At 38.3% G+C, this 23015-nt stretch overlaps 1 protein-coding gene across 1 annotated transcript in view; it reads right to left on the reverse strand.

Annotated features, from left to right (window-relative positions):
• Positions 1–23015, reverse strand: part of DHX37 (DEAH-box helicase 37) — a 37987-nt gene that overhangs the window by 4616 nt on the left and 10356 nt on the right. Inside the window, exons 8-25 of the mRNA XM_063454330.1 lie at positions 22323–22419; positions 20519–20632; positions 18905–19006; positions 17363–17477; positions 17181–17279; positions 15932–15996; positions 12047–12194; positions 11491–11567; positions 9903–10135; positions 9299–9410; positions 8436–8542; positions 7900–8088; positions 6724–6848; positions 5410–5526; positions 5159–5331; positions 4686–4800; positions 2671–2808; positions 2024–2118 (exon numbers count right to left, since the gene is read on the reverse strand). Coding sequence (XP_063310400.1) covers positions 2024–2118; positions 2671–2808; positions 4686–4800; positions 5159–5331; positions 5410–5526; positions 6724–6848; positions 7900–8088; positions 8436–8542; positions 9299–9410; positions 9903–10135; positions 11491–11567; positions 12047–12194; positions 15932–15996; positions 17181–17279; positions 17363–17477; positions 18905–19006; positions 20519–20632; positions 22323–22419 — 2221 coding nt within the window. The remainder of the gene's footprint in view (positions 1–2023; positions 2119–2670; positions 2809–4685; positions 4801–5158; positions 5332–5409; positions 5527–6723; positions 6849–7899; positions 8089–8435; positions 8543–9298; positions 9411–9902; positions 10136–11490; positions 11568–12046; positions 12195–15931; positions 15997–17180; positions 17280–17362; positions 17478–18904; positions 19007–20518; positions 20633–22322; positions 22420–23015) is intronic.

Below are 23015 nucleotides of genomic sequence, written 5' to 3' on the forward strand. Positions count from 1 at the left end.
ATCGCCATAGCTAGCTAGAAGCTAACAGTAAAAAAAAAAAAGAGAAAATGGGTCAAAATACCCATATCGTGCAGTAAAGTGTCCCTGGTGAAAAATAAAAAAAGTGAAGTGGAAAAGAAACAAATTAACGCCCGACGCGCGTTTCGGTGTATACAAACACCTTCGTCAGGGGCTGAAAATTGCCATCTGAAAAGCCGGGACTTTTAAATATCTGAAAGCCAATCAAATGCGGGACTCCCCTATCGTCATCAGTGACGTATGGACTTACCCCTACGTCACCTTTGACATGCCATCCTACGTATCAGTGGATGGAGACAGGGGTGGGATTCATCCACTAACGTCATTTGATTGACAGAACTGCCTGTCAGTACCAGCCGATATCGGGCTAGTATAAACAAAAAAAGGGAAGAACGAATGCTTACAATGCTCATCATCCAATGATGGGCTGAGGATAATAGCGATCACTAAGGATCATACAATAGGGCTTACCCCCGCTCTTTTTGGTGAAGGCTCAAATTCCAAAGGGAAAAGTAGAATTTTTATAATTTTAAATGTGAGAATTACAGAACTTAAACTGATGGAGGTAATCGTAAGTATTCTGCCCAGTCTGTATATATAATGCCTGTGATGGCTTTCTAACTGTATACTGTACGATTAAGAAATTAGTAGTGACATTTGTCATTGATTAATCGTGCCTTTGGGCAGTTGAGGTGACAGCGTAGTAACTAAATTAGAATTGTCTCCATACATTATGTGGCTGTTAGTCCAATATTAAGCTAGGTGCAATCAGGGATTTTGATATCAGACGAGATGTACAATTTATCAAAGTACATTTTAATGTCAAGCACTTAAGATTTCTAATTAGATCAGTCTGTGCTCTGGTCCCTTCAGTTATGTGGCAATGACATATAACTTTAAGTACATTACTGAGGTTATGGACCTATTTTGACCCTGTGTAGATAGAAAAATATTTAGGACAATCTCCTAAAATTTGGGGCTTCTTCTAATTATACACTGTTCTTCACGTACTCCCTAATCGGAGCTTATAAGTGACTATATCCTCAGTCATTACATTTCTTGTTTAATAAACTGGAGATGAGTCTGGCTTTTTTTCAGATATTTAAATGTGCTCTGTGTATCTCGCGTTTGCTGTATGTGAGATTATTATTTACAATAAATTCCACTATTTACAAGTTGTCAATATTTACATCTAGAGATCATGTAATGAACAGTGAATAGGAGAAACCCTCGTTTAGTCCGTTTGGGGACAAGGTTTGAGGTCGATAAATCCAATAACATTCCCTCTTCCTAATGCCCTTAAAGGGGACATGTATTACTTTGAGAACGGTTTAATTCAAAAGCTTTAGGTGTGAATGAGACAATTACCTCATTCTGCAGGTTAAAAAAGAAGGTAAATACAATTTTTTATCTGCTTTTTCTTATGCTTTCCAAACTTGCTCCTGAAGGACACTGATGTAACCAATAAGTGTCCTATCGCTAGGAATGCAGGAAATATGCATTGGGCATGCCTTACAGACACACATGTGCAGTTGGAAGATTTTTTTCACCTTGCAACATCCTGACTGGGGGAGAAGAGAGGGAGTCTGATTAGTGTTTTAATGCAGTGCAGACTCTGGTGTTTGGTTTCTCTCACCTGCTGCTGCACAATGATGCCCTGTTTCTATCATAAGTGGACTGGTCTGAAATTGAAATGGGTGGGTAAGAGGGGAAAAGGAGGTAATTTTGCAAAAACTCCGCTAGCTGAGAGGTGTGCCCAACAATGCAATCTGACTGTTTTTATAAAAAGTTTATAAAACATATTTTCAATTTTTTTCTTGCTTTATTTGGTTTGTACATTTGTTTAACCCCTTAAGGACCAAACTTCTGGAATAAAAGGGAATCATGACATGTCACACACGTCATGTGTCCTTAAGGTGTTAAAAGTATTTGCTTGTCTGTTTAAATGCCAAGTGATCCATGTCCCTTTAAGAGGCATTATAAAATTATACAACTTTACTAGTACCTTTCCTTCTAGTAGGAACTTTGCAAAATATTTGTAGCGTTCTAGACCTTCTGGATAAGTGGCAACAACAGAAGGCAGCTCCCAACCAACTCGATCTGTAGGATAAAAGAAAGGTTTCTTATATAAATTTGAAGCTGGAACAACTAAATTGGTTTGTTTAGATGAAAGTAATAGCAATGCACTTTGTTTTTTTTTGCTAGATAGCAGTTTAGCAAAGCAAGATTAGTGTATTGTTTGGAAAGGTAGGGCCTGTCCATGGTTTTGATTGTTCTTGTAATATTGATAACTGTGCTCATACTGCAGAAAAATCAAGTTCTAAAAACGGTGACGTAAAAACTGAATGTCAACATATTCAAGGTGGATACATTTTCTAGTTTTACTTTTTCTCTCTTTTTTAACTTTGCTGTATTAGCCTATTTGCCAATTCAATTTTCAACAGTTCACAGTTTGCCAAATAAACACGAAAAAGGTCCAGAGGCAAGCACTGTGAGACATTTTTCGAGCATGTGAAGACATACATCATTCATTTTTAATGAACACTTGTGATGACAGAGGATATAGCCTGACTAGATCCTGCTGCACTGCTCATTTTGAAAAGACAAAAAATTTCTTTGGAATCATGGGACCATTTGTGCTTGCATACATACAGAAAGTGCTTGGCCTGTGACACTTCACCATTCCGGATTCTGGGCAGTAATATGGAGTGGGCTTTTCCAGGGGGTTTCCAAAGTGACAGTACTGAGGCAGCAAGGCAGGGATCCACTCAGATTCAATGGTTGATACACCTAAATACAAGAACATTACACTGAGCACAGGAAAAGTAGATATACCAACATATAGATTAGTGGCTCAGTATTACATATGAAAAACAATAAGGATCCTCAACACCAAAACAACTGACAAAGATTTATTCCACCAGTGTTTCAGCTCAACCTCAGGGTGAATCGAAATGTTGCCAGTTTCATACAGGTGAAATAAATCTTTGTAATTTATTTTGGTGTTGCGGCTCCTTATGGTTCTTTTATACTGTTTATGAGGCAAGTGGAAGGAGACCTTGGAGATATGCACCCAAATTTGCGTGCTGGCCATCCCTATCTCCTTTGTACCAGTATTACATATGGGTAGACATGTATTCAACAAGTATCACGGTGATTCAGTGACACTGCAGTACTTTGAGGATAACATGCTTGATTAAGTACACGGGAAATGTTTTTGTAGTACACATGAAGATGAAGCACAAAAGCTGTTCATCAATGAATCCTGTGATCATTGGTCTGCAAGTCAAAGTTGTTAACATTTCTTTTATCTTGCCCACCTATTGCATAGCACTGCAGAATATATAGGCACATGTAAGCATTTAAATATGTATGTATATATGTTTTTTTTTGTTGTTTTGTTTTTTACTATATGATCTTAACTTTTCAGATTTACTAGCTTCTAAACCACAGTAGCAGATATACATGTCCTCTACTTTTTGAAACTTGCAGAGCTAGGAGGTTCTTACATACAAGTAGGCTGAGCATTTAGCCAATAGAACACACCGTATATTGCACAATAAAAGTGCAGTATCTCTTGTTGAATACTTATTGGCTGCACATTGTTGTTAGTACATCTAAATGTTGCTTGATGGGTTGGATCCCTACATGCAAGTCTTTTATAGACAATATTTTATAATCCTTATTAACTACCCCTTGGAGTTTTTGTGCCCTAAATCTTCCAGATGGAAATTCGCATCTTCTACTTTCATTGTTTTATATTTAAATATGTATTATTTATACATTTGAAAAATGTGAACAATCCCCAGACAATGTACTACCATAAACAGAATAGTATGTTATTTCCTGGCCGTTGTCATTCTCCAAATTACATATTGAGCCTTTCACTACATATCTAGAGGAATTGTGGACAAGAGAGTGTAAGTTCAGAGTCTAGTTTGTTTTATAAGATAATTGGTACAAACAAATTGGAAATAATCACAGGAACATATCACTACTCCCTGTAATAATCAACAGTTGCATGTCTATAGAATTAGAAGTTCCAATGCATGCGTCTGAATATAACCAATCTTAATTAAAGGAACAGGTCGATAAACAGAAATATACATAGGTATTTAGTTGTTTTTTTTAATTGGAATGCTCCTTAAACTTTAGATTCCTGCATTCTCCCCCCTCCACAGCACTGAGAGGGTTAAAATAAATTAAACTCTTCTTTTTGCCAGTAGATTTCTCTTTGCTGCAGCTCTGATCTGCTCCCTGATCATCATAATTTCTGATGACTTGGGTCCATAGAGAAGCACTGGGACACACCAACAATACTCAGAGAATGATTGCCAATTTCAACACGAAGGCTTCACTAGCTTTGTTCACACTAGCCAGCTCAAAGCAGAGCGTCCCATCAAGAAGCATTGGTTTCACTTTTACAAAATAAGCCTGCAGAGAAATGTAGTTAAGAGAACCCAATTGAGTTCCACTATAGTAAGAAATGCATTAACTTCATCTACCCAGCGTACCCTCTCTGTTTTGTTAGAGCTGACGCTTTATTTCTTTAAACATTTCGTTGTTTTTACATTTTGTTTCTTTCACATAGACTTTTTTTGCATGCTGCTGTAGGAGACTGGAGTGTGCCTGGTAAAAGAACAAACAAAAAAAAAAAACACTTGTACCTTTCATGTACATCTTTGATGTCTCCACAATTTCCTGGTAAACAACAAACTCAGGAAGCTGTCTGAACAGGACAGAGCTTGGGTGAATGAAAACTGGATCCTCCAGAAGCGGGGTCTGTTGGAAAATACAAACAGAAATAACCCTGGTACACATACTACACATGTTACACCTACATGGAGATTAATAGACAGGCAAACACTTATATGATTATCTTTTATCATCTTTGGAGACAGCCATTCGTTCTTTACCTTAAATCTGGACAATTCAGTTACACAAAATTGTTCAATGAACCCTAGTAAACTATGGTTAAGGCTTTCAATTTCTGTTATTATTGGTTTGTATTACACAAAATTGTTAAGTTCACCAAATCTTAACCTTTCGCTTCCAACCTTATATACAACATCACCATTTGTTATAAAAGACCAACTGGAACCCACAATGTTCATGAATTAAAATATAGGGACTTGCTAACCTTGTAGGCATTCTTCCATTTCTCATCAAGCATTTCTTCTGAACTAATTCTCCTGGCTATGTGATCTCCCAATCCAGACATCACAATTTGTCTCATGTAGGTCACCTGACTCTCTGTTGGTGGACTCATTTTTGGGTCGAGGAAAAGTTGGACATCACTGCAGAGAGAGTTGACTGGAGACAAAAGCAAACATTGTCAGTGTTCTGCTAAAGGATACAAAAGAAGCCGGACTAGCACCTATAATCTATTACCTGTTGTAGTCAGCTGCCCTCGCAAACGTCTTACTTCCATCATAGCTTTGTATCGGAGACCATTATTTTCACAGAATTTAGGAGTGAGACCACTGTACTCACATGCACCCACAGCACCTGTGGATAAAAATATGCATACATTTCCTGGGTCACCCACTGCAGAGATCAAGTAATATATGGTAGTGGAATCTCTACTGGACAATGATACACACAATAGACCAAACTACAAAACAATTTGGCTTATGGTAAGATAATATATGAAATCAGAAATACAGATACATCAACTCATACTCATCCATAATGCCCTGAGAAAATCGCCACTAATAAACAATGGATCTGGGTTTCAATTTAATATTTTGGATAGGCTTTTCAAGTGAGGTCATATTTTTGGAATAACTATTATTTATGTAGTATTTTGGTTTTATATATATATATATATATATTTTTTTTTTTATAAATTAAGTGTTTCCAAAAATAATAAATTGAGGCATTCATTGGCAAATGAGGATTTAGGACTAACAAATCAATGGGTTTAGATATAGTTATGGTCTACCTAACAGCTAGAACAGATCCTTTATGAGCTTTATGAGAGCATATGCTCAGATAGAGGTGCAATGCATCTTTACTTTTATTCAGCAGCTGTCAAAAAAAAGTAAATGGGCAAAATATCTAAAATTGTCAAACCCATTTTGGCATGTTAACGAGAGTAAAGTTACAAGACTAGGTCTTGTTCAGAAACTACAATACATCCAACTTGGTTCCACTAGTTAGATCATTTTACCTGTTAAGATGCCAAAAGGTGGGGTTCAAACCATATCTCAGGGTACCAGCTACCCTTTATATTATTAGGTTGGCATAGATAGCAAAGTGGTAAGATGGAAGATACGTTATTGGTTAATAGTTATATTTTCTGTTCATCTCTAATCTGTTTTAAACCCTGTAGTCTTTCTATTGGGGAAAGATTACCGTTTAGATTAGATCTTTCAAATTAGAGTTCTATATATAACCCTAATAGTAGTTTGTAGATTAGATAGATAAGACCCAGTCTAAGTGACTTGTTTTTAATCTAGTAAATTCTTTAAGTAGATAATATTAAAAGCCATTTTATTATATTCATTCCCCATCATTCACACTATATAAATGTAAATTTGCACCTCTAGTCACATGCCACTTTAACAATTTGTAAAATTCTATTGCACCTCACTTTTACAGTACAGCTAAATATCATTTCTTATATACACATTTTTGCACATGACAACAGGACTGCCAGGTTATCTGTTAAATTAACAGATCATTGATTCTGTAAGTACATACCTAGCATCACCATGAGGTCACCCAGTTTTTGTGCCTGGCCCTGTCCTGCCCAGATCTTCTGCATTTGTAATACTCTGGCTTTCTTGCCTTTCAGTTTCTCTTTCTCCTCATCACTGGCTGCAGGTCTGAAATAATCCACACAATCCATTAAGGTTACATTCCGGACAGGAAAATGAGCAGTATACTCTCTTAACTCATTAAAGCTCTGCTTTCAGTAGATTATGAGGCCAATGGCGAGGTGCAGAAATCTATGCTATACTATTTAACAATTCATGGCATAGATGCAGCTATATCACTACAAAAATGGAGATTTAAAGGACCACTCTGGGTCAGAGAAATTATGGGGTCGGTAAATCATGGGTGTACCTTTCTAAAACATTTCTCTCAATGGGTGGCTAGTAATAGCCTGTGAACATCAGCTGACATTTACAGTCTGTCATATGCACCCAAGGAACATTATCTGTATTGCAACCAGAAAAGGAAGCGGGGGTCTTAGTGGACCACCAAATCTACAAGTAAAACTGTTTTCTTACCGTAAGTTATCTTCCTGGATTGGGCAATGGGGAACAGCCATGTGCTCCAACAATGCATAATGCTCAACACCAGGGTGCCACACATGAAAGCACAGTGTTACACTTACTGCTCTTATCACAAGGATGTGCAGGAACCCTGGCAAACGTGTAGTTAATATATCTGTACCTGGAGACTAGAATTAATTTCCATCTTGAACAATGAAACTTTCTAATATTTTTGCCATCAATTTGCAATACTGGATAGATGAAGTTATATCGTTTATAAACTCAGCTGTAATTTCTGCACGACATGCATATGATATAAAGCTAAAATAAAGAATAATTACAAAGCATGTCCTAGTGAAGCAGTGCCCTGTATTTAAGTGCGCAAAGTCTACAAAGCAACATTTTGACCACTACTATGGTCTTTGTCAAGCTTGAAAAGACCGTAGTTGGCTTTTGGAGAGTTGCTTTATACACTTGAGTAAAGGGACACTGCTTCACTAGTATGTCTGGAAACTATTTTCCTTATTTTGGATAAATACTTGTTTTGGCAGAATGGGGTTCCTTTTACCCTTAATTGGTAGGTACTGTTCCCTTGTTTTTGGTATTTTTTATGCATTTGAAGCTAGGGATCAAATAAACACTTTACAATGTACCTCACCTGTCAAGCTCCTCAAACAGTTCACGCACGGTCATAGCTGCTACAATGGTGATTATATACGGTAAACAGTCATGCTGTTTGCCCAGTGCTAGCATTTTTGCATATCGTGGTGCAACAGGAAAGGATGCCATGGTTTTACCCAAAGCAGTGATTGGGCTACTGAGCTTAGCCTTCTGCAGATCATTGAGCCTGAAGCAAGAAAAACAAAAAATTACATGTAATATTGTTAATAACATTCTTTGATCTTAGATACATTTTGGATCAGTGGGTGAAGTAATGTATTGTATTTTCGTCTTTGATTTAAAGAAAAAAAAGAATACATCCAAATTATTTTGATAGATGGAGTTTTATTTGTAAGTGAAGCAACCTTATGAGCAAAAGAATACTGCAAGCATTAGTAATATATATATATATATATATATATTTTTTTTTTTTACCAAGACTTGTCTTGTATTTAAAAAGGTAGAACATTAATGGAAAATAATAAAACAACACACTGGTAACCCATTATTATGAGTACATTTTTTCACACTTACCTTCCAACTTTGGGGGGGTCTTGCAATGCTCCAAGAGATATAAGTAATTCCTCTGCAGCAATAAGGGCATCTGCAGAAGGTGGTGTGGGAAAAGGGAAGTTTACAACCTAAAATAAGAATAATAATGGACATGTCAGATAACATGAATAAGATGTGACTTTTACAGATATAAATATCTTGCCAATGCTGTATTTTCATAGGACAGTTTTGCATTCCTAACATTAAAGAGTTCATTTAACATAGAGAATAACTGATAATGTCCGTCTTGCTAACACGGTTACTGTATTTCAGTGAGACTGAGTCTTAAAAGTAAACCTAATAGCAACTACCATTACCAGTATACTCAGACACATATTTTACACACATATAGAAACATAGAATGTGACGGCAGATAAGAACCACTCGGCCCATCTAGTCTGCCCAATTTTCTAAATACTTTCATTAGTCCCTGGCCTTATCTTATAGTTAGGATAGCCTTATGCCTATCCCACGTATGCTTAAACTCCTTTACTGTGTTAACCTCTACCACTTCAGCTGGAAGGCTATTCCATGCATCCACTACCCTCTCAGTAAAGTAATACTTTCTATTATTAATTTAAAACCTTTGTCCCTCTAATTTAAGACTATGTCCTCTTGTTGTGGTAGTTTTTCTTCTTTTAAATATAGTCTCCTCCTTTACTGTGTTGATTCCCTTTATGTATTTAAATGTTTCTATCATATTCCCCGTCTCGTCTTTCCTCCAAGCTATACATGTTAAGATCCTTTAACCTTTCCTGGTACGTTTTATCCTGCAATCCATGTCAAACTACAGTTTGCCGAATCACTGTACTAGTTTAATAAAATCAAAGAAGTTTCAGTCTAACCTTTTCAATGTTCAGATCTTTCATCTGAAGTACCAAATCCTCAACTGGCCGCCTCGTTATTTCTGGTAAGGAAAACTCTTCAAAATCACTGAACACAGCTGAAGAATACAGCCTAAAATACGAAAAAGGTAAAATCAGTATATATCATTAATAATTGTAATAAACATATGTAACACTAAAAAAATGGAATATCACAAATACATCTTATATTGAAAGTTGGTGTAAAATCTGGAATAATTAGTTTATTTTTTTTAGGCTGTGTGAGTATCCCTTACCCATGTTCTAATTTCCTACTTATTGAATATATTTTTGGAACAATAAAAAACAAATAAAAGAGTTACCTGCGCACTACCCCAAATTACTATGCATATTAAAACAAATGGAGGTTTTGCGTAGGGATTTGGAGTGGTGCGCAGGTAACTCTTTTCTTTGGTTTTTATCATATATATCGGGGCTGATGTGTACTATGGTCATTGCTGCCGCCCAAAAGTAGTGGGAGTTTGAGCGCAGGACTTACTTTTGTGTATTTCTATTTTTAACATCCTCAAGTAAATCGAGAGAGAAACATTTTGTTCATAATATAACTTGTGCAGTATACACTTACCTGTAGCAGTGGCCAGGCTCTGTACGTCCAGCTCTTCCTGCTCGCTGATTGGCTGACGCTTGGGAAATCCAATCTACTTTGAATGAAGACACACCAGTAACTTTGTCATAGAATCGCTTCTTCACCTTGCCACAGTCAACCACATACTTTATCCCCGGAATTGTCAAAGACGTTTCTGCAACGTTGGTGGCCACAACACACAACCTTGTGCCACTGGGTGCAGGACGGAAAACCTATGATAATGACATGTAGTTCATGACTAACGATGGGGAAATTGGTGCTGGTTATTGCTAAAAGTAATTTATCTTGTGCATGAAAGAAAAACACCTATTAGCAAAGGATATACTCTTGATCACTCTCTAAGAGGTAGAACTCCCCGAATGTAACTTTGCATAGCTTTAAAGACAAGTAGCTAATATTTTTAACAGATGAAAAGCTAAGAGCTACTTGATGGCAATCAGTAATCTTTACATCACAAATTGTGTTCACTTTGAAGAAGCAGTGTTTGACCTTATTTTATTGTGATCCTGAAAAGGACACTAAAAGCACCAAACAACTTTAAATCAATAAATAAATTAAATTAAAATAAAAAAACAAGTTGCATTTGGTATTGTGAAATCAGGAACATGAGCTTCCTTCTGATACAAAGTTACGAGTACAGAAGATACATAAACTGTAACAAGGGGCTTGCTTTATTTGAAACAGCTTCAACGCCTGTTGCTTATGTCTTTATCTACTCCTTTGATTTTAACATGTTATATAAAATAAAAGCTGCTACTGGGAACCCATGCAGACAAGGGGCTGATCCTCCCAGAGTTTGATTGATTGAGTGGCACACAGTCACGCTAATCTTGTCAGTTAAACTATTTGGGGGATTTTATGGGATGCTTTATAAAGCAATATTGCACAATTATTTTAGGTTTTACTTTTTAGACACAGGTAATCTGCTATTAGCTGTATGGCTGTACAGTAAGGAAACCCATATTTCTTATATTTCTGTAGTTTATCTCAATGTAGCAGTTTTGGTGTATAGATCATGTCCCTGCAGTCTCACTGCTCAATACTCTGCCATTTAGGAGTTAAACCACTTTGTTTATGTAGCCCTAGCCACACCTTCCTTACTACTACATAGTCTCCCAACACATTTGCTGCGAGGACTCAGGATTAAACTTCCACTTCTTTAATTTAGAATTTTCTTATTGCCCGCTTCTCTTAAAAGCCTGCTAGAGCCTGCAGGAGTTACCTGCATGGGTTGAATTAAAAGAGCGGGAGATAAAAACTTTGAGAGTAAACACACTGTGTTATTACATAAGATTGAAAATGAAACCATTTATTCATGTAGGCTGTGTGAGTCACAGCCAGGGGAAGTGTGACTAGAGCTATATAAGCAGAAAGAAAAGCAAATATGGCAGAGACTTTAGCAGGAAGAATGCAAGGGCATGATCCATACCAGGGGTAGACAACCTTGCATTAAGAGCGATGTAGTCCACAACATTTGGAGTGCCGAAGGGATCACCCCTGATCTACAAATTAAATTGCTTCATTAAGCTAAAGTTGCTTTGGAGCCAAGAGTATCCTTTAACAATACCTTGGCTTGTTTCTCTGGAGCTAGTAGGGAGTAGAGTGGTAGTACAAACAGGGGAAGAGAGGAATCTGGTTTTTCATCTAAAAAAAACAAACAAAATTTTATTTATAATAAGAGCCAATGAAAAAAGAATTTACAGAAACTTCGAATGAACTCAAGTAATGTGACCGTAGCTCAGTTAATTGTGAAGCATTAAACACAATGTAGTTAAATTAAGGAGGTAAACATTCACATTAGATATACTGTGGAATATAAGTGGTTCCCATACTAGATTACGACTGATAAGACACTGTAAATGAATGCATCTGTTCTCCAGTTAGCATAAACCTAATTTCAAAGGGAGTAAGAACCATATATACCACACTAATAACATCATGCAAACCCTATGCAATATGTTGTTAGAATAAGGTAAGTTGAAAGCACATAACACTAGGAATACTATAGAGTCCCCTTTTAAATATCAGTTAACTTTCATAAAATCTATTCATCCTTGATCTGTATAAAAATGGCCTTAATACAAATGGGCTTAAAAACATGCTACTAAAAGGGCAACACATACCTTCATCCGGGCCTTCATCACCTAAATCCAGATCGAGATCAGATCCCTCACCATCATCCTCCTCCTCCTCCTCACCAGCCTCCCTATCTTCATCCCCTTCATCCAAAGGCATGGCTGAATAGTTATCCAGGCTAATCTTTGGTAATTTCTGAGTAAAGAAACCAAAACATTACATTTTTACTTTCAATCATAAGTGGTACAAGCTGGGCTTCTCATCACTGTATTTATTTAAAAATAGAGCATCGGTTACCAACGTCTCATTGAATAAAAATACTAGTTTAAATCATAAAGAAAGAACTAAAGTGTTTTACAAGTACGGATCCCGACTAGATCTCATATGACACAGTAACAAATGGTAGATTGAAATTTCGTTAAAGTAATACAGTCCTCTGCATACATATTTGAAACCATCACAATCAGGGTGGATTTGATTTAAATCAAGTTTACTAAAATCACGATTTCAATCACTTTTCAGAAAACAAAAACAAAAAACATGACTTTAAACATAAAGCCTCACTCTTGCTGGCTGTTAAAATCTTTATTTGTGCAACCAGATGAGGATTTCATATTTAGAACAATAACTTTTCAGATTAGTTTTAGCAGGTATATCAGAACCGATTGTTATATAGCATTTGAAATACTTAGACGGGGAATGATTCAACATTGTATATTTAATTTTCAACATTTTTGCAGTAGGAAAAAAAAAAAAAAATCAAACAAAAAAAACCCCACCATGTTATCTCTGCAGACACAATTTAAATTAACTTTAATTAATGAAACACACACATCCCCAACATTATAGAGTTCTACTCACTAGTGAGTTGCATTTAAAAAAAATAAATAAAAATCATCAACCTTGAATCTCCTTATATCTCCTTATAGAGAAGCATTAACTGTATCTCTATGGGGAGAGTTTAGCGACTTTAATCTTTGTCAGACCGAAGCCACTAGAGGTGGCTGTAGGCAGCAATGTAAACCAAACAGTCTTTGATTGTTCTACTCTAAGACATCACCATGTATTTTTTTTTATCTGCACCTGATTTTTTGGGCTTTGGTAGAGCTGATGACGAGGAAGAGAGAGTGTTAAAGTAGAACACAGGGTGAATATATTGATGGTATTGTTAAAAACAGAGAAGGAAAAAGAGAATTAGTGCTCCAGTAGCCTCTTTTTTTTTTTTTTTTTTGACATTCTTTATTTATTTAGTTTAGTTTTTTGTTGTCTGAAGGTAACAATACAAACATTTTTCATCATAACAATGTTTCGCCAATGACCTCGACTGGCACACCCTTTCCCTTTTTCGCTCCCTCAGCTGTGTTACGGTCCTACTGTTGGGGCTCCGCTGACGTTTGAGTCTGTGTGGGTTGGTGGAGTCGGCCTCTGGAGGACAAGCAGGGGTGCCCTAACTCCCAATCCCCTCCCTCTGTCCCTCACCCCCGTCCCATGGTCTCGGGTCTTGGGCGGGGGAGGGCCAGGTGTGGGTGGTGGTTGGTTGAGGGAGCAGCTCACCGTGCGGTTGGGTCGGGGTTCCTCGGTTCGAGGTGTGGGTCGTGCCCCTTCCTCTAGGGGGGGAGGGGGGGGGGGGAGTGGGGTAATAGATGAAGAATTGTCTTGTCGGGTGTCCCTCCCCTAGGGTCTCGGCCTCGTCAATCAGGTGGATGAGTGTTATGTCTCATCGTCTTTGTCGTGGGATTGGACGTTGTAGCGTCCCAGTGCTGTCCTGGGTGGATAGAGCCACCCTTAAGCTGTCTGCGTCGCCTAGGTCTTGGTCGGGGGTAGGGGGTCCGTGTGCAGGCCACCCCCCTGGGTGATCCAATCGGTACTATGGCGGGGCCTTCTGGTCTCTTCCGGGGCCTGTCTGGTGATAGAGCCCGACTGTGTCGTGGAATCCCCCTGCTCCCCGGGGGCCCCCCACCGCCCTGTGGGGGTGGAGTGTGTGGGGAATGCTCCCTTCAGTCCGGTTGTCTAGCCGTTTACAGCGAGTGCGTCTCTCCCAGCTCAGTCTCCCCCCTGCTGGAGACCACCTAAGGGGCCCGGGTCTGCTGTGCTGTGTGCGTGGCTCCGTCGGTCCCTTTCATGGCCTTGCTTAGGTCGTGTGGGGTTAGTCTGAAGTACTTAAGTAGGTGGGGGGCCCTTAGCGTACGTTCCGGGTCCTGTTGGTTGGGGGAGTCAGTCGGGTCTCATTGGGCGTTAGTGCGCGGCAAGGGTGGGGAAAGGAAAAGGGATGGGGGGGGGGTGGGGGGGGGGAGGAAAGAAAAGGGGGGGGGGAGAGGGTCCTGCGTCCCGGTATCTCGTGATTTCCCATTATCCGTCCCCAGCTCCTCTCCCAGGCCCCTGGCGGGACCGCGCCGGCGCGCCCCGCCTCCGGTCAGCCATGTAGATGATCACAGGGGTCCACAGGCGGGTGCAGCGCTCCTGAGTCCCCCGTAGCTCGGCCGTGAGGGTCTCCATCGTGTATGTTTCGTCCACCTTGTCTATCCATTGTGCTATCGTTGGGACGTCTGTCGACTTCCATCTGGCGGGGATCAGGCTCTTGGCGGCATTGAGGAAGTGCCTTATTAGAGATTTTTTGGAGCGCGGTACCGGCATCTGTGTGTGGTTAAGCAACATCGGCATGGGTTCCAGTAGCCTCTTAATACGCGTTTAAGTCAGCGTCCTACTGTGACTTTAATCAATCCTCTTGACCAAAGATGTACGATGGCTCAGTAAATGTGAATAAAGTTTAGAGAGGACAGAATAATAACCATATGTTTTTTTATTGGAAAGACATACCTCGTGTTGGGGAGTATAAAGATTAAAGGAAAGGGGAAGCCTTTCAAAGCCTGGTTATGACCAGTTATGATTATGGGAAAATAGACTTCTTTGATGGTTTTGTAGGCTTGACATGATAAAGAGAGCGATTCAAAAGAGACTATCATCCACAGTTCTGGGAACTCAATTAATTAAAATATTTGAGACTACAAGGACTGAACAGGTGGACATCGACAACAATGCAGGTATCAACTTGTGCTTACCCAAGCCCATATGCAAATAACAGAAGAGGTTGTGAAGCCTCACAAGCAGGTCAAAAAACATCTACTTAAAACCTTAAAGGACCACTATAGGCACCCAGACCACTTCAGCTCAATGAAGTGGTCTGTGTGCCATGTCCCCTAGTTTTAACCCTGCAGCTGAAAACATAGCAGTTTCAGAGAAAGTGCTATGTTTACACTACAGGGTTAATCCAGCCTCCCTGACAGCCACTAGAGACGCTTCCGCGATTTACACAGAGTAAATCGCACGTCCTCACGGACCTCCAGCGTCAAAAAAGATCCCAATAGGAAAGCATTTAGTGATGCTTTCCTATGGGTGGGTTAGAATGTGTGCGCTTCTGGCCGCGCATTTGGCTCCACTCGGTAGCGGACGTCGATGGATGAGGAGAGGTCACCAGCGCCGAGGGAACCCGGCGCTGGATTAAGGTAAGCAAGCAAATGGTTAATTAACCATTTATTCGCTGCAGAAGAGAGAGACTGCAGCAGCCAGAACATATGCATAGCGCACAAAGTCAGCCAGTCCACACCAGTTTTGTTTCCCTACGTCTTTCTTGAGTTATTATAATATATATATATATATATATATATATATATATATATATATTTTTTTTTTTTTTTTTTTAATCAATGGGCCTATTCCCATAGAGCTGCAGCTCCATCAGCCCCTATGTTAATCCGGACCTGCACATGAGGCAAATATCTATAAACAAAGAAATTATGTGATCAAAGAAGAAGCCAATGGAACAATCCCTGTGACTGCACCACATTTGTAAATGTGCCCAGAAATTTCTATGTATAAATAATTCTTAACGCAACAGTAAATCAAACCTGTTGGAAGCCACAAAAACAGCTTACCATACGCTTTTTTTGTTTAGATTTCTTAGTTTTTTTCATTGCTTCTTGTGAGTCTTCTTCCTCTTCTGCAAGGAAGGAAAAAATAACCAACCAACCATTTAGTCACATTCTAACTGAAGTTACTATAAGTAAAGTACATAGCAATGAAGAAGAAGGGGCAAATAGCATAGAACGTCTGTGCACTAAGCATATTACAGATATAAATACCATACATATATAAATGGTGCTTACCAAGTCATCAGCATTCAAGTTCAGATAACTGCATAAAGTGCAAACAAATACATCACACATCTTCATCAAAAGGACATTAAATTGTTAGGAATACAAATATGTATTTGTAACACTATAGTGCCCATTTAGTTCAGAGGGCACTACCCCAACTGGAACTGTGCCAAGACTCTCTGGTGCTGCTGCCTGTTCTTCGTCCCACAATGTCACCAGACAGCCATCGCTCTCTCGTGATGGTCCACATTTTTGTGAATAGAGACCCAATGATTGTCTGACAGAGAGAGCTGACACTCTAAGCCAATCTGCAGCACCCCTATCCAAGGCTTCCTGATTTAAACTTTGGACAACATGTGGAAGAAGAGGGACAGAGCTAAATGGCACTGGATTCAACACTTAGGGATTACACCATTCATTAACGATTTAACCCCTAAAGGTAAGCCAGTGCGCCAGGGAACATTCCAATAAAGTTGTTATGATGCCCAGAGGTTCCCCATCAGAGCCATTCATGCAGGATAATTATTTAAGCATTGTTAGAGGAAATCAGTAAACCTAATTAAAATTTTAACAGAAGCCACAATGAAACAAGAAGTGTCCAGCTCCTTTAGTGACAGGAAAAGGAAAAAAACAATATTGGTGGTTATTTGGTCAACACAATCAATCTTAGCAGCAACATCCCACTATACAGTTGTACAGGGCTAACTTCTGAAGACTACATTAACTATAGCTGTAAATATTGCCACCAAATCACTTTTAAAAGGTAACGTGGTGTAATAAACATTTCTCCATATTAACATGAAAAGAAAGTAACAGCTAACAAAGAAGCAGTTACATCACTCAGCTATGTGTAAGCAGGACCAAACAGTACCAAGTGGGTGTACGAAGGATTTTACAGGCTCAAGTGCTATAAATACAGATTAGATGCATACAAAATGGACATGAGCATGCTGCATACAGAGAGCCTGCAACAAAAAAGAAAAAAATAACCCAGAGAGAAAAATAGTTAAACTTCTTACAGTCTTACCTTCTGGGAGTTTTTTCCCACTGTACGGAAAGTTTTTCCTCAACCTTCTACACAGAGAGTGGACCTCTGCCTGCCCGGTTAGAAAAACCAAGATGCCACCTAAGGGGAAAAAACACCACTTATCAATTGTTTATGACAAAGTAGGCCAGACTAAAACTATTTAAAATCAGAAAAGTCTTTACCTGGAGGAAGCATCCGGTGGATCTTACAGACTTTTCTGAAACACTCCCCAGCATAGTCGTCCAGTGGGGTGCGCTTGTTAAAATGCACTGTAACTGAAAACTGCCTAGAGTCCACCTGGAAGAAACACAAGATATAATTAGAACCTCCTTACTATTCAGTAGAAATTTGCTTCTTGCTTTTTGGCAACTGAAAATATCATCTGGGTGTGGGGGGTGGGGGGAAGGGGAAAGATACATTTGATATGCTTGCAATACTGTATATGAGATAATAGCCTGACTCATAATATTATTCTGAGGATAATGACAGGTAAGTCAATATTCAGAATTCCTTTTAGACTTATTAATGGCTAAAAAGGCATACTGCAAAAATATGACAATGCAGGTATAAAAGCAAACATTCATTAATGAGACAATACCTCAGACACACATGGGGCTATGTAGGAGACAAGAAGGGTAAAATAAGGTTGGCAGAATTGGGAACAGCAAAAACCAAAAGGGGAGAAGACAAGGGCAACTTGAGAAGGAAAATAAGTTGGGGGAATGGACCCAAATAATCTAGGACAATGTGTAAGTCATAGATGCAATTAGAAGATGGTGCAGGGATTTTTTCTTGGTTCTGCTTAGAGTAAGCAGAGACCATAGGGTAATTATTAACCTCTTAGAGACAAATGATGTTTACAGACCCTGTAATTTTTATTTGAATGCCAAGTATCCCAAGTGAAATAAAGAAATAAGATTGGAAAACAACAAATACCTTGCTGTTGTCTAGAAGTCAACACCAAAGAAAAGCTTTTAAGGTGTAAACCTCCATTGAGGGGCCTAGTGACATAAAACACCTTCTTCCAAAAATGAAGGTATGCAAACAGGTATTCACCAAAATGTAGAGTCAGAGGACCAGCTAGCAGCTTATCAATGAAGCCCCCATGGTCCTCCTTTACATCCATAAATACATGAGTAACATGGGCAGAGATGCAAATGCACTTCATACAGCATATTTAAGTTATCCAATAATACATGCTTGTTGTGCATATTTCTTTGAAGGTCACTCACTGCAATGAGAACTGGTTTGTTAGCTTTTTTTGTTTTTTAAACTATCCTAGGTTTAGAACACAAATGGAAGGCAATGTTTCCCATCTGTTATTAAAATTGAATGAAAACAGGGGAGCAATCCAATTTAAAACCACGAAAATAGAGATGCGTAGAAAAACAAACAAACCATTTCTAAGTGATACCTACTGAGCCACATAAAATAGCAAAATAATAGAGAATCCATTTATTATTTCTTACATTGCTTCCACAATATTTAAGTTTAGAATATATAAAGCATACAGCAATAGTGTTTCTCCTTCAGAATGCTCTGCAGGACCAAACGAAAGAAGGAAGATATTATGTGTTGCAATCCTTTCCACGTAATTTCTCTTCCATATCTAAGATTAATTCCAGATCCTCCTCCCCACCAAATCAGCTTGGTAAGCTTCCAGTTGGGATAATCACGATGCCCAAATAATTATACGGTTAGTGAGTTGAATATGGAATAGTTACCTTGATCACAGGAGGGGGGGCAGGGAAAAGTCGCTTGTTTTCTGTAAAATCCTCAATACGCAGTGTAGCAGACATAATAATCAATTTCAATGGCTTCCCTTTCTGTGAAAACAAATGAATACATATAAGGATTTTGCATAGCTTCTCATGTTGCAATTTGGAGGGAAGGGAAAAAAAAAAGTCCTAAGGAAATACTTACCAAAAAGAATATTATTTAATGTGATATATACACGTTTTTTCACACAAAAGCTATAGTGTTGCAAAAAGTGGTTTTGACAAATATTTTTAACATGGAACTTTTATTCATAATTATGTTAAAACCAGTTTACTCCACAGAGTATAAATATTTTAAGAGAAGTACATACATATTAAAAAAAAGACACCCAGACCAACGTATCTCAATGAAGCAGTCGTGCGTTATGCTCCTGCAATGTAAAACATTACCAATGTTTTACATTGCAGGGGCATAACGCACGACTGCTTTATTAAAATACATTGGTTTGGGTATTTTTTGCTATTGCACTGATAGCCACTAGATGGTTTTTGGCATTCAATGATTGACACTGGAGCATCAAATGTCCTGATGCTTCTCAGAAAAGTATTGGATTCAATGCTTCTCTACGAAAAGGATTTCATTGTCTGCGTAGGCAATTGACGTGCATACCTTTCTCGTCCACAAGAAGCATTGGATAGGATGAGGAGTTGTATTAGAAGGAAGAGAAAACGGGAGCCGAGTAGGTAGCTGCATGGACCAAGTCTCAGGTAAGAAAAGTAATTGTAGCTATAGCTAAGTAATATACGCTAAGCATTATTCATCCAAGTGTAATGGCACAGTAGAAACAAAATGAAATTCTAACTGCAGATAGAGGTTATAGGTACTTTGTTATTTGTGCTGTATGTATACTAAAAGACAATCTTAGGGACATCTCAACACGATTAACTAAATGAAGTTTTATTAGAACACTGAAATCTTCACTACACATTTAGAAATATCCACAACTGATCACCTGCGAATACTATTTACAATAATCCTTATTTTGTTTCAATTTGTAGGACTAATCCCTACTTTGTCTCAGATTAGATCTTGATTAGGTTGAAATTTTTGTTAAATTCCAACACAGCTAATTTGAGTATTTCATAAACATTCTATATTTATGAAATACTCATTTTGCGAGGGATGACAGTACCGCTTTAAATGAACACTGTAAGCACCATAACCACAACAGCCAGCAGTAGTGGTTATGGAGTCAGGAATGACATAGCGACCCCCCATTGTGAGGAGTTAAACTGTTTTAGAACAGTTTAAATTTTTACCTAGGATCCGCAGGGTTACTTGGGACAGAGGTTTTCGGAGTTAAACTCTGCAGTGGCTGATGCTCTCAGCCAATGAACTAACCCTCGGGAGAGCCAACTCCTGCTCAGGAGTTTCTGGCTCTCTGCCCTCAGTAATGGAGACAGGGAGCAGAGCTGGCGGACACCAGGTTAAAAATAAATCATTCTAAAATAATACGACTCCTTAAAATCAGGGGGTGCACGGGCACCGTAAACCTTTCAGCGATCCTAAATGGCAATGTACATCACATGATATTCAGGTTCAACATCAATGTCAGTAACCTTTTTCCGAAGAGGGACAATACGAGAAAGCAGTCCAATTAGAATGTCCGTGTACACGCTTCTTTCATGGGCTTCATCAATAATGATTACTTTATACTTTTGAAGCAAGAAATCCTGTGAAGAAAAGATATTCCAAATAAAATTAATTCAGCAAATGCAAATAAATAAAAAAAAAATACACAAAAAGAATGGAATTCCTATATTTATGTGCTCTTACACTCATTATGAGTATTTAGTGTTTTATTTAAGGGGTTACAGTAGACGTTATAATTATGATGCTTGCTAAATTCCCATTTGACTTTTATAAATATGACAAAACAAAAAAAAGAAAATGCTAATGGAACAGAAAAGCTACTTGGACTATAAAAGTCTGTTATCTTGGGTAAGAGTAGCCCTTGAAACAAAGCTGTAGGATGTAGCCCTGGAAAATTCTTATAAAATACCACAAGTTAAGCCTGAAATGTCCCACATTGGTGTGTGATATCAATAGCTACAAGTTTATAACTTGTCCTATAAAATCCCCTTTCGAAAATTCCCTGACAAAAGTGCACAAGATTGCACTGAAACATGAGTTGGGACGGTTTGTTTATTCCACTTTGTGACACTTTCATTTTTACTGTTTCTTGTCCCAGGCCGACTGTTAGAGGCTGGAGAAGCTGATATTTGATAGGCCACTGGAGAAACTGCTCCCAGCAACTGAGGACCGAGTATTAATGTGATCCCAAAGCATTATGTGAGTACCCTTGGTCATTGTTTGATTACACAGCTGCAGCAAGTTGAGCCTAGCGGCAATACATGAAGGTATCTGCAGGGACACTTGGATATATAATCACCGCTCTATCCTGGTTAAAATTATAGCTTTAAAAAACACGATGATTAGTTATACAATCCCCTGTTGTGTAAGTTTGAAAGAGGATTTCATAAGACATTTTTAAACAGGTTGCTAATGTTATCACACACCATTGGCCACACTATGGAAAGTTTACCATAAGTCTATTTGTGAGTATTTTTATTTTAAGGTGTGTTCTGCCTGATTACTTTTGGATACACTTTCACTTGGATTGGTGTTTACAATTCTTCACTGTTTTACTCTATCTTAACTGGCACTACATCTCCCTGTACTAAACAGCCACTGGAGGAAGACTTAGTGCTGTAATGGAAATATTGCATTTTCTCTGGAACTGCAATGTTTAACATTGCATCCCTAAATGCAATAATGACACTATACGCAGACCACTTCAATGAGCTGAAGTGTTCTGGGTGCCTCTTGGGTCCCTTTAATATAAGACCGATACAAAGTTAATACAGTTTATTTATGGATTTATAATTTTTTAAACAAAACCTCAGCTGTTCTCTGCTTCTCGAGTCTTGTGGTATTTTGCTAAATATTTGCTTCTGTAAGCATGCAATTTATCAGCTAAATAAATAATGAATGTAACCACACAGAGAATAAGCAATCTGGAGAAACAGAGGGAATCTGATTAATTTTTCAAATGCCTTATATTATCTTACATGCAATAAAACTCATACAGAGAAAGCAAACATAGCATGTTTCAGTGACATGCCCCCCCATCACCCCCCCCAAATGAATGTTTAAAGTCCGTACATATCCCTCAGTACACAGAAACATTACTCGATACAACCGAGTGCTTCTCACATCATACCGTTGTGCTCTTGTGTATCTGCTAATAGGTTTTATAAAACAGACCAGGTAACTTGGTTAAGATCCTTTTTGCATACCAACATGGCATTGTATTGCTTTTTTTTCTCTCCGTTCACGTCACTATAAAACAGTAAACCATACCTTCTGAATTTCCTTCAGCAACACACCGTCTGTCATGAACTTTAATTTTGTTTCATCAGAAATGTTGCCTTCATATCGAATTTGGTAGGAGACAACCCTGGGAAACATGGAATCAAAGGTTACCAACAATCATTTTATTTTAGGCATTAATCAGTGAGAACCCAATAAGTGACTATCCATCTGAATGTATGAGTAAGTTATTGAGAGATGTTTAAAGTGTTCTACCAGAGTAATGTCACTAAGACGGTCCTGCAATCTTCCTTGTGGAAAACTTTTTAATGTAGCATAAAAAAAATAACAAACCTGACATATGAAGTTCCTTCATTTACTGCATATTCTCAGGCTGTGCAGCTTCTACACAGAGTTCCCACCAAGTCAAGAAGTAACTCAGCACACATTCTATATAACAACTAAGAATATTCCACAAGCAATACTTTATGGATACAACCAGAGTTCATGGGATTGTAATTGAATTGTCAGCTACTTGCTGGGAGGGAGGGGTAAAAGGGTAAAATAATAGGGGGAACGATAACCAAAATTAATGAAGAAGACAGAAAGAAGAAAAAAAAAAAAAAAAAAGAAGAGGTGAGGGACAAGAAAACAAAGGTGTTATGTCAACTCCTCTAATGACAATTTTAATCTGCCATAGTCTATAAACACATAAAGGAAACATGCCTGTGGTACTGTAGGTTA

Source organism: Pelobates fuscus, chromosome 5 (assembly GCF_036172605.1).
Source record: "Pelobates fuscus isolate aPelFus1 chromosome 5, aPelFus1.pri, whole genome shotgun sequence".
NCBI classification, from domain to species: Eukaryota; Metazoa; Chordata; class Amphibia; order Anura; family Pelobatidae; genus Pelobates; species Pelobates fuscus.